This window comes from Scardinius erythrophthalmus, assembly GCF_964197995.2.
Source record: "Scardinius erythrophthalmus genome assembly, chromosome: 12".
NCBI lineage: Eukaryota > Metazoa > Chordata > Actinopteri > Cypriniformes > Leuciscidae > Scardinius > Scardinius erythrophthalmus.
In genome coordinates, this window is record NC_138232.1 from 37,069,006 (window position 1) to 37,081,144 (window position 12,139).

Consider the following 12,139-nt stretch of genomic DNA (forward strand, 5'->3'; position numbering starts at 1 on the left):
TAGAAAAATAAAACAATTACTAATGTGCATCTTGAGACAAAACAATGATGCTGACATCTTAAGAGTCTGTCAGTGCAACAAAGTTACTTTCACACTTCCCAGGAGGTCTTGAACACATCAAATGTATCAATCAAATGGTCGTATTATTTCAGTTATAACGAAAACGTTCCACCCCAGATGGGACTCGAACCCACAATCCCTGGCTTAGGAGGCCAGTGCCTTATCCATTAGGCCACTGGGGCTTTCACAGTTCATTAGTGACAACCATTCTTTGTTTAACGTTACTAGTTACTACATATAATATTTTTAAATAATTTGTATTTCCGGTTGACAAACTTTTATATTATTTCTTCGGCATCTCTGTGATATATTTTAAACATCTTTCGATTAAAAACACACGGCAAAGCTCTGAGAAAGAATCATATCACACGGTGGTCTTCTGCCATTGATCTAGTGAAGAGTGGGTTGCGTAGCAACAGCGTGAAGCCGCGCCGCCAAACACGACAGTAGAGATTAGCTCACAACTCCACGAGCAAATGTATTCCTGCTTTGTGCTATAGTATATCATTTTATTTAGTTCAGGAGGTAGGATCGGGTGTGTTGTTCAAACGCGAACGAAGATCTGCTTAACATCTTGTGTGCACACTTAAACACAGTCGCTTAGCAAGTTTGCTAGCTAGCAGGCTAACTGGCTAGTTCACCTCATCTACAGAAATACTGTTCCTGGATTAACGGATCTAAATTAAATCAGCGTTGTTTGTATTGCGTGTGATTCATTTGCTCGGCTTTATGGTGGTCAGAGTGATTGTAAAATGATTTGTTAGTTTCAGTGCTGTTTTTAGGGACAGAATCATAATCACCATGGTGAGTATCAACCAACATAACACTCTGCTGGATTTGGTTTGTTATTAAAATCATCAATAAATTGCACCAAGCAAGCAAGCGTAATCGTGTTTTTTAGTGTAACGGTAGCCGTCATATATATGAATTCAAGAAAATGTGCTCATCTTTAATGTCACTTTAAAAAAATTCTTATTGTTAAATATTTATTTTGCTGGTGTCTTATTACCTTTTGAACTATATATTATTAGATGCATTTATTTCCATGTTTTAATTATTATAATAACTAAACTAAATTCCTTTTACGAAATTCCTATTTCAAATATTAAACTTTGTATTCATCAAAGAATCCTGAAAAAATGTGTCACGGTTTCCACACAAAAAGTTTTCAACATTGATAATAATTATACATTTTTATTTTAGCAGCATTAGAATGATTGAAGACTGGAGTTTAATTAGATTTACAAAGTTATTCTTATATTGTAAAATACATTAAAATAGACAACAGTTATTTAAATAACTGTAATATTAGTTCACAGTTATAAATGCAGCCTGTGTGAGCATAAGAGATTTCTTTCAAAAACAAAAACTTTCCTCACTACATTTTGAATTTGTAGTGTATAGAGTAATAGTGCTTGAACTATCTATAATAAATGCAATAAATTACTTATAAAATAATCACTTTGTGCAAAGATAAGCTGTAATGCATGACTAAGGTGCAAAGGATTGTGCAAATGTTATGTAAAGTAGCCAATGAATAAACTTGCACAAAATATGCACATATCGCTTCAGAAATAAGTAGATTTGCTCAGGTTATTGTTCTAAATGAGTGGATAAATATGTACATGAATGATTACAAACTGGAGTAAGTTATGTTTATGTACCTACTTATAGTGATATAAGAAAATTTAGGTGAACTGTAGTACATCCTAATAGCACCAAACTCTTGTTTCTGTTCTGAAGCTCTTATCACGGATGAAACCAGCAGTGGGTGGAGAGGCGTCCGCCAGTTCTAATGAGAAGAAAAAGAAAAATAAAACGAAAAAGATTCCAAGACTTGAGGATTATCTAAACCAAAGAGACTACCTGGGAGCTCTGACTCTATTAGAGGTACACAAACAACCACATGAGACCTCCGTGACATTTATATGATCTTATGAACTTTCGTACTCTTTAAACTCTCTTGTAATATCAGTTCCAGCGTAATGGCGGAGAGTCAGTGGAGCATGCAGACCTTTGGATCGGATTCTGTGCCTTTCATTTGGGGGACCACCAGAGAGCAATGGAGGTTAGAGAAAGAGATTCTGCAGGATGTTGGCTCCAGTCTGTTATGCTGGGTTGGGGGATGAATCACCTTAAGCCCCTTTCACACAGAGATTCCGGGAAAAAACACTGATAATGTTTCCTGGGATTGTTTGAGTTTTGGTTCATTCACACTGCCAGTGATTTTCTTGAATCTGTGCATGCGTTCACACACATCCAGTAAAGACACGTGACATTACATGACATTACAAAGACTTCCGGCATCGGTCATGCAATTGTTCACACAGGGTGTGTTCCAGTACTGATCCCAGCAATGTTATTAGGTGCCCATCCCGGGATCAATCTCGGGACGTTTGCGTTCACACAGAAGGCACTATAGCAATTCTATGGCAATTTTCTGGGATCAACGCTCTGTGTGAAAGGGGCTTTAGAGTGACATTATGGCTGATGTAAATTGGTTGTATACACTCACCTAAAGGATTATTAGGAACACCTGTTCAATTTCTCATTAATGCAATTATCTAATCAACCAATCACATGGCAGTGGCTTCAATGCATTTAGGGGTGTGGTCCTGGTCAAGACAATCTCCTGAACTCTAAACTGAATGTCAGAATGGGAAAGAAAGGTGATTTAAGCAATTTTGAGCGTGGCATGGTTGTTGGTGCCAGACGGGCCGGTCTGAGTATTTCACAATCTGCTCAGTTACTGGGCTTTTCACGCACAACCATTTCTAGGGTTTCAGAGAATGGTGTGAAAATGGAAAAACATCCAGTATGCGGCAGTCCTGTGGGCGAAAATGCCTTGTTGATGCTAGAGGTCAGAGGAGAATGGGCCGACTGATTCAAACTGATAGAAGAGCAACTTTGACTGAAATAACCACTCGTTACACAACACGCACAACCTTGAGGCGGATGGGCTACAACAGCAGAAGACCCCACCCGGTACCACTCATCTCCACTACAAATAGGAAAAAGAGGCTACAATTTGCACAAGCTCACCAAAATTGGACAGTTGAAGACTGGAAAAATGTTGCCTGGTATGATGAGTCTCGATTTCTGTTGAGACATTCAGATGGTAGAGTCAGAATTTGGCGTAAACGGAATGAGAACATGGATCCATCATGCCTTGTTACCACTGTGCAGGCTGGTGGTGGTGGTGTAATGGTGTGGGGGATGTTTTCTTGGCACACTTTAGGCCCCTTAGTGCCAATTGGGCATCGTTTAAAAGCCACGGCCTACCTGAGCATTGTTTCTGACCATGTCCATCCCTTTATGACCACCATGTACCCATCCTCTGATGGCTACTTCCAGCAGTGATAATGTCACAAAGCTCGAATCATTTCAAATTGGTTTCTTGAACATGACAATGAGTTCACTGTACTAAAATGGCCCCCACAGTCACCAGATCTCAACCCAATAGAGCATCTTTGGGATGTGGTGGAACGGGAGCTTCGTGCCCTGGATGTGCATCCCACAAATCTCCATCAACTGCAAGATGCTGTCCTATCAATATGGGCCAACGTTTCTAAAGAATGCTTTCAGCACCTTGTTGAATCAATGCCACGTAGAATTAAGGCAGTTCTAAAGGCGAAAGGGGGTCAAACACAGTATTAGTATGGTGGTCCTAATAATCCTTTAGGTGAGTGTATAAACATGAAATATTCTGACTTGTTACATTTATTCAGGAGTACAAGGCACTTACTTTGAGGCCGGAGTGTCCAGAGGATGTTTGGGTATTTCTGGGCTGTGCGCTCTTTTTCCTGGGGCTTTATTCAGAGGCGGAGGAGGCAGCACTAAAAGGTTTGTCTTCAAAACCAAAGGTTTAATCAAATTTGTAAAGGTTTTTGAAAGAAATCTCGTATGATAATTTTGGGAAATATTATAATTTAAAATGACTGCTTTCTGTTTTAATATATTTTAAAATAATAGGCTATTCTTATGATGGTAAAGCTGAATTTTCAGCATCATTACTCCAGTTTTCAGTGTCACGTGATCTTTCAGAACTCATTCTGATATGATGATTAGCTGCTCAAGAAACATTTATTATAATGATCAATTTTGTGGAAAGTGGAAACCATGGTATATTTTCATTTTCAGGATTCTTCCATGAATAGGAAGAACTGCATTTATTAGAAATAGATTTTTTTGTAGCTCATCATGCTGTCTTTTTCAGGGCCAAAATCTCAGCTTCAGAATCGTCTACTCTTTCATTTAGCTCATAAGGTCAGTTTTTCCATAATATTTCATCCCCTACGTGACATTATTATGGTAGCGCATTGAAGATAATGGCATTATCTGCTTTGTTCGGCTCTCTGAAGTTCAATGATGAAAAGAAGCTGATGGGTTTCCATCAGAACCTGGAGGACGTGACAGAGGATCAACTGAGCTTGGCTTCCATTCACTACATGCGCTCTCATTACCAGGAGGCCATTGACATCTACAAACGCATCTTACTGCAGAACAGGTGCTTCACAACACGTCGTCATCACATCAGCATATGATCAGGCATCTCTGAGAAACAACAAAATGCATTTATGCAACAAAAAAGAAACTTTACATTGACTAATGACTCATCTCTCTCAATTCTACAGAGACTTTCTTGCCCTGAATGTGTATGTGGCTCTGTGTTACTATAAACTGGATTATTACGACGTGTCTCAGGAGGTGTTGGCCGTGTATCTGCAGAGCATTCCTGACTCTACTATCGCCCTCAACCTCAAAGCCTGCAACCACTTCAGACTCTACAATGGCAAAGCTGCTGAGGTCAGCTAAACGAATATGTATACAAATACACCAATTAGGTTGTGTAGTCAAGGCCAAAGTTACTTTGATGATTATGAACTTTAAGACCGCATTAATTTACGATGCATTTACATTCGGTAATGTGACATACACTACCATTCATAGGTTTGGGGTCAGTACGATTTTTAAAAGAGGGTTCTAATGCTCATCAAGGCTGCATTAATTTGATCAACTAAATGTTTTCTAATTGAATATATAAAATATAATTTATTCCTGTGATGAATCTTCAGCATCATTACTCCAGTCTTCAGAGTCACATGATCCTTCAGAAATCATTCTAATATGCTGATTTGTCAAAAACAATACTTTTTTTCAGGATTCTTTGTTGAATAGAAAGTTCAAAAGAGTATAATTTATTAAAAAATGTAAAAAACTTTTGATCAATTTAATGCATCCTTGCTGAATATAAAAAAATCGTTCTGCCTTTAAACCTTTAAATATTCAGTAGAAAAAATGTAACACTTTATTTTATCCATTCGTGATTTGATTGGATTAAGAAATGTGAGATGAAATGTAGTAATGTTATGCGGAAACAATGTTAGACTGGTTTCAGCCAGGTCAAGTCATTTTAGAGGAAACATGAACTGATCATTTGTTCACAATAACATTTATTAAGAAAGTGGTTTTAAACTGTATTTCTCGTTTTCCTCCTTCTTGACTCTTTAGACTGAGCTGAAGAACCTTATAGATATCTCCTCCAGCTCGTTTCAGTTCGCTAAAGAGCTCATCCAGCACAATCTGGTGGTGTTTCGCGGGGGTGAGGGGGCCTTGCAGGTTTTGCCTCCTCTGATTGATGTCATATCAGAAGCCAGACTCAACCTGGTCATCTATTATCTCAGGCAAGGTGTGTTGATCAGGTGTGGCCTTTTGTCTTTAGCAGATACAGCGAGACTGGTTAATCAGGTTAGTTAATAACTTTGTCATCTGACTTTTAGATGACATTCAGGAGGCCTACAAACTCATCAAAGATCTTGAGCCCACCACACCCCAGGTATTTAGGCCACACTAATTCTTGTTTCTCTCATACATAATACAGCACAGTGATTGGATTAAAATAGTGAATGATCATGAATAATGCAGAGAAAAGCTCTGAAACTGATGATGTTGACACGTACTCTCCATCCACGGCAGCCAATCACCACTCCAAATAAATGTGTACCTCACATTTGGTGCAACTATGCTTTTTAAACTGGAAGAAAGAAATGGTTCCGAAAAATGAAAAATCGTTCCCCTTAATATTAAACATAAATTGTGAAATCAGACGTATGAGTGCTATTGTTGTTTTCATTGATGTGCAACCTGTACATATGTTAAAGTTCACCCTCATGTCATTCCAAGCCTGTAAGACTTTCGTTTATCTTCGTAAAGAGATCGTAAAACGACTTCATATGAATCGAGCAGAATTTTCTAAAGAGACATGATCGCTTTATATAATGAACAAATTGAATTTAGGCTTTTATTCACATATAAACATTGATCAGCGAACATAAACAGAAGCTCAACCAAACCTGCTTGACACGCGAGAACAAACTCTTGCTGAAGCTCAAACGCGCTGCGTGACATGAGAATGAACCTCATTGGTTCTCGCACGTCAAGCGAACACGCTTGAGCTTCTGTTTACCACAACTGATGTGTGAGTTGATCAATGTTTATATGTGAATAAAAGCCTAAATTCAATCTGTTCATCAAATAAAGTGACTGAGTCTCTTCAGAAAATGTTGACTAAATCACTCATGGATTCGTTTTACAATCTCTTTATGAACTTTTTGAAGTGTCAAAGTGGTAGTTGTGTAGACTGTCAATGTAGGGACAGAAAGCTCTCAGATTTCATTAAAAAGATCTTCATTTGTGTTCCAAAGATGAACGAAGTCTTACGGCTTTGGAACGACATGAGGGTGAGTAAATGATGACTGAATTTACATTTTTGGGTGAACTATCCCTTTAAAATGTATTTTAGGGTTTAATGAACTTTAAAATACATTGTGGGTCTAGTGACATTAGTGACATAGTAACATTTCATTCTCTGGTGTGATTCACAGGAATATATTCTAAAGGGGGTGGTGAATGCTGCTTTGGGACAAGAAATTGGATCGGTTCGTGAGGTTTATTTATATCAGTTAACAGTATTTCCTCTCAAACTCCATTTCTCAGCAAAGCTTTTGTGCATGTTTCCCAAATCTGTGTTCTCTAATCTCGTTATATGTTTGTGTATTTTTACAGAGGGACCATTTAAAAATTGCCCAGCAGTTTTTCCAGCTGGTTGGAGGCTCAGCCAGTGAATGCGGTAACATTGTTTAGGCTAACAATAACAGTATTAGCGCTGGTTCAGCAGCCGGGCCCCTGTGCTGTATGGAAGGGAGTCAGTGACAGAGTTTGTTTTCTTGGCTCAAACTATGCCTGAACCTACACTGAAAAGGTGGCTTTCAATAAGACCTTTCTGCTTTAGAACTAAATGTGCGTAAAATGGTCAAAATAAAATATTATTTTCTAATATTATATTTTCATTAAACCGCTGTAAACCATGAAAAAAAGCCAAAATAGGTCATTTGCGTGATTTCATGTTGATCAGATGAGTGCATGAATCGCGTGTCTCTGTTTTCAGTGTCTCGGAGCGGACCTGGGGTGCGTTTCCCGAAAGCATCGTTGGCCAACTATGGTCACAAGTTCCGTCGTTACCAATAGAGTTCAATGGACATTGCGATGAACTTGCGACCATAGTTGGCCAACGATGCTTTCGGGAAACGCACCCCGGTTCAGCTCCTCACAAACTCCATCTCTGCAAGCACTCTTGAGTTTGGGTCTATTATAACGTGCATTTGAAAACGCAACGCGTCAACTATCTTCCCAAATTTGTAATGAGAATCATTTATAACATCAGTGATCAACAAAGAAACACTTCAAAGCTTCGAGGTCTCCCCTTTTATTTTGGTTTTCCACCTAAATAAAAGCTCTGTGGTTTAACGTTTGAAAGCAGAGAAAGTAATTAATTCTTATAATATAATATAATATAAATTATAAATATATTTTAACAACATTATTACTATTATTATTATTATTGTATAGTCATATCGAATGGATTCCATTAAAACAACAGTGTGAATGTGTCGAGTAAAGCGAGATTGTATTTAAACTTTTATTCTTTTATTCTTGAGTAAGTTTTCCCCTATATCCTCATGCTAAAACAGATGGATGGATGGATGAATGGATGGATTGATTGATTGATTGATTGCAGGCCAACTGGCAAATAACTTTATTTACTCACCAAATGCATTTTTACTCACCAAATGCTATATCGAACACAATTAAAATGTAGATTTTGTACATTAGAGGATGCAGTTTATTTTGCCTTGGACGTGTAAAACGCAATTAAAGATATATTTTCTGTTGTCTTTTTTGTTTTATAAGACACAATACCGGGCAGGCAGTGCATGGCCTCTTGTTTCTTCCTGCTGAAACAGTTTGAAGATGTGCTAATATATCTCAACTCAGTCAAGGTAATTCACTTATCGGGGTTTGAATTGAGAGCAGAAACATAAACGCATCATCCTCAAATATTCGTCTGGTTTCCCGGCAGAGTTACTTCTACAACGACGACACATTCAGCTTTAACTACGCCCAGGCCAAGGCTGCCCTGGGAAACTACAGGGAGGCTGAGGAGGTACAGAACACCCCGGGGTTCAGTTAACATGATTTAGGAACCAAGTGCAAGTCTGACTGAATCTGAATTTAATGTGAACAGGTGTTCCTGCTCATCCAGACTGAGAAGATCAAGAATGATTACGTTTACCTCAGCTGGTTGGCTCGCTGCTGTAGGTTCTTGTATGTGTTCAAAAGTTTTGATCTGTGGCCAGCTGATTTTCTATTCTGCTTTAGTAAAATTCTGCTTTGCTTGTAAAGAAGATGAATGGCTCAGGTAGTTTTTGGAAACGCAAATCTTTTTGATGAATCATTTCTGTAGACACATCAGACCACTCACTCTCTGATGTCATCCTCCCCCTCTGTTGTAGACATCATGAATCAGAAAGCTCGACAGGCTTGGGAGCTTTATCTGAGGCTGGAAACCTCATCTGACCCTTTCAGCCTCCTGCAGCTCATCGCAAACGACTGCTACAAGGTGACTGTAAACACATTCTCATTTATATATCCGCTTAATTGTGTCACGAACATATTACTTTCATACTTGGTTGCTAAGAAAAATGCCATGTTCTTGAGGAGTTTATGAAGTTCACAAACTTCAGAAGTTTATGCTGTTATTTCTGCATCCCTGATTCTGCTTTTGTCCCCGAAAAGGTTTTCTTCTGAAGTTTCATTAGATTATTTCTATGAGCTCTTTTCAGATGGGGCAGTTCTACTATGCAGCTAAAGCGTTTGATGCTCTAGAGAGACTGGATCAAAACCCTGAGTACTGGGAAGGGAAGCGTGGAGCGTGTGTTGGGATCTTCCAGCTCATACTGGCAGGCCGAGAGTCCAGGTATGAACCGATGCCATACCCGAGCAATGAGTTAAAGGAGAACTCCGGTCAATTTTAACATTGAGCTCATTTTTTTGTACATTTGGAGTGCTGTCAATACAGAGAACAACGACAAAAATCGGTGTTGCCTACACCGTGTTATCCTCTTTTTAAAATTTGAACCCTGTTGACTTCAATGGGGCAAGTACTAAACCTGCTTTTAGCCTCTTAACATCCTTGATGTGTCATTACAAGTGCACAGAAAATGTGAGTGATTCCTTCTGAGTGAACACGAGTGAATCTGACTGCAGTAGATGTGAAAGATATGAATAAAAATGATGTTAATTCAGCCAGCGCAAATACCTGTATTTACATCCTGTTTTCGGTCGAAGTCCATAGTAATCGATTGTCGAGTTCACGCGCGTGATCATAGGTACTAAACCAATGCATGTGAACTCGGCAATCGATTACTATGGACTTCGACCGAAAACAGGAAGAAAATACAGGTATGTGCGCTTGCTGAAATAACATCATTTTTATTAATATCTTTCACATCTACTGCAGTCAGATTCACCTGTGATCACTCAGAAGGAATCACTCACATGACCTGTGCACTTGTAATGACACATCAAGGATGTTAAGAGGCTAAAAGCAGGTTTAAAACTTGCCCCATTGAAGTCAACAGGGTGCAAATTTTAAAAAGAGGATAACACGGTGTAGGCAACACCGATTTTTGTCGTTGTTCTCTGTATTGACAGCACTCCAAATGTACAAAAAAATTAGCTTAATGTTAAAATTGACCGGAGTTCTCCTTTAAAGCCATTATTATTGGGTTCACATTATTCAACTAAACTCTCTTAGTAATTTACTTAACCCTGTAAAGCCTGATGTATGAAATAATAGTAATTTTTTTTTAAATGGAACTGTTTATTGAACCTTTAGATAAAATATATAAAAAAATGTTTATTGAAAATATGTTTATTGAAACAGTAGGGTTTTATTGCTCATATCATATAGGAGAATATAGAGTTCATACTTGAGGAGAAAAAAAAAACTTTTATTCAGAGGTCCAAACTGAGCAAAAATATGCAATGAGGTGCAGTTGTTGATATTTATATGGCCAAAAAGTAAGATGAAATGCTGATAGTTTAATATAAATCAATGAGATTTACTTTATAAAACTAGAGCAGACTACATACGTACATAAAATGCATACAAGTATGAGTTATTACTATATTTCTCAATAATATGTCTTAAGATAATATTTAAATGCATAGTTTTATAATCAAAGCTCTGTTGTTTTTATTATGGGAAATAAACATACAATGCAATTCAATACAATGATGATTAAGAGATGAACAAATAAACGTTCCTCAAAAGCCTGATGTATCAAACTGGATACTCACTCACATTTTAAGATTTTTTTAATTTTTTTTTTCAAGTAAACCTAAATTCCTTCAGCCCAGTAAATGTTCATCTTAAAATAAAAAGTTATTCTTACTTTATAAAAATCTGTAAAAATATTCACAGCAAACACATGTGCTCCACAACCTGAAGGGGGGAGTTTTTTAGAATTATACTAAAAGGCCTTTTACTTGCAATTTTTTTTTGCTCTCAATCAGATGACAGAAGAAATGTACTACTAGATTGTAGGATATTGATAATTTCGAGTTAAACTTTATATTCGAGTTAATATTATTTCAATATTTGCGTTAAAATTGACAGCTGTAGCTCAACCAAGTTTTGCACCACCATTAACTGACTGAGACTGAGTTTGTGAACTCTGGTCATGTATTATTCTATGTTTATGTTTTTCTTTTCTTTTTTCAGAGAGACACTGAAGGAGGTTTTGCCGATGTTGAGAAGCACTGGCAACCCACAGGTTGAGTACATCATCCGCATCATGAAGAAATGGGCCAAAGACAACAGAGTGGCTCTATGATTGCCTTTACAAATGAGCCAACACACACCAGTACTTGGTCTTGGAAATTCATTTTTTGGTAAATGTTATTAAAAATATATATTTTTTGTATTGTATCCTTATGTCTGCTTGTTTGTCTGTCAACAAAAGATGTGATTAGCACAACATCTCAGATGCATCTTAGAAGGAAAAAACATCTCATGTTCTTACAAGGCTACAATAACTGCGGCCTCACTATAACATTTATTTAGTGAATTTATTTAGTCAGTTGTCACAAAGAGAAAACTATATTTACAATGTATCCTTGTCAGTTAATGTTTTCTGTGAGATGGACAACAAAGCAACAAATAAAGTTAATATCTTTTCATACTTTCAAAGGCAACATAAGCCTTTATTTGTTTTGTCTGAGAACACTAAATGTCTGTTAGTGTATTATAGGTTTTATAGAGTTATATAGAGCGCTATGAAGATTCATCTGTGAATAGTATAGCTTGGGCATGATATTTTTATACTTTTGGAACAAGTGACATCAATTATTAATGCGATTAAATCTATTAAAAGCAGAATGTGACAACCTCAAAGAAAAGGTGAATTAAAATGTTCTTATAGCATCAATAAATATATTGTTAACACTTTATAATAAAATTAGTTAAATTTTTAAAGCAGTTATTAATCTTAGTTTAACATTACTAATAAATTAATAAAAGCGTCAAAAGTTAAATCTTAATATTATTAATTAAAATGATGTAATGGTCCTCAGCTAAGCATAAACTAACAATGAACAGCTGAATTGTATTAACTAACATGATGAATAAATACTGTAATAAATGTATTGTCTATTGTTAGTTAATATTATTGAATGA

At 37.0% G+C, this 12,139-nt stretch overlaps 1 protein-coding gene across 2 annotated transcripts; it reads left to right on the plus strand.

Annotated features, from left to right (window-relative positions):
- Positions 1 to 397: 397 nt before the first annotated feature.
- On the plus strand, positions 398 to 11,655 carry ift56 (intraflagellar transport 56). Of its 2 annotated transcripts, XM_081380594.1 has the most exons (18): positions 398 to 864; positions 1,804 to 1,950; positions 2,036 to 2,128; positions 3,789 to 3,903; positions 4,277 to 4,326; positions 4,422 to 4,567; positions 4,695 to 4,866; positions 5,572 to 5,749; positions 5,841 to 5,896; positions 6,765 to 6,800; positions 6,945 to 6,998; positions 7,126 to 7,189; positions 8,311 to 8,399; positions 8,480 to 8,563; positions 8,645 to 8,714; positions 8,913 to 9,019; positions 9,243 to 9,376; positions 11,186 to 11,655. In XM_081380594.1, exons 1-18 carry the CDS (start codon positions 862 to 864, stop codon positions 11,295 to 11,297), a joined length of 1,710 nt encoding a protein of 569 aa, XP_081236720.1. In that variant the 5' UTR covers positions 398 to 861; the 3' UTR covers positions 11,298 to 11,655. The 2 variants fall into 2 exon arrangements, with proteins under 2 accessions (XP_081236720.1, XP_081236721.1); XM_081380595.1 differs by lacking the exon at positions 6,765 to 6,800.
- Positions 11,656 to 12,139: the final 484 nt, after the last annotated feature.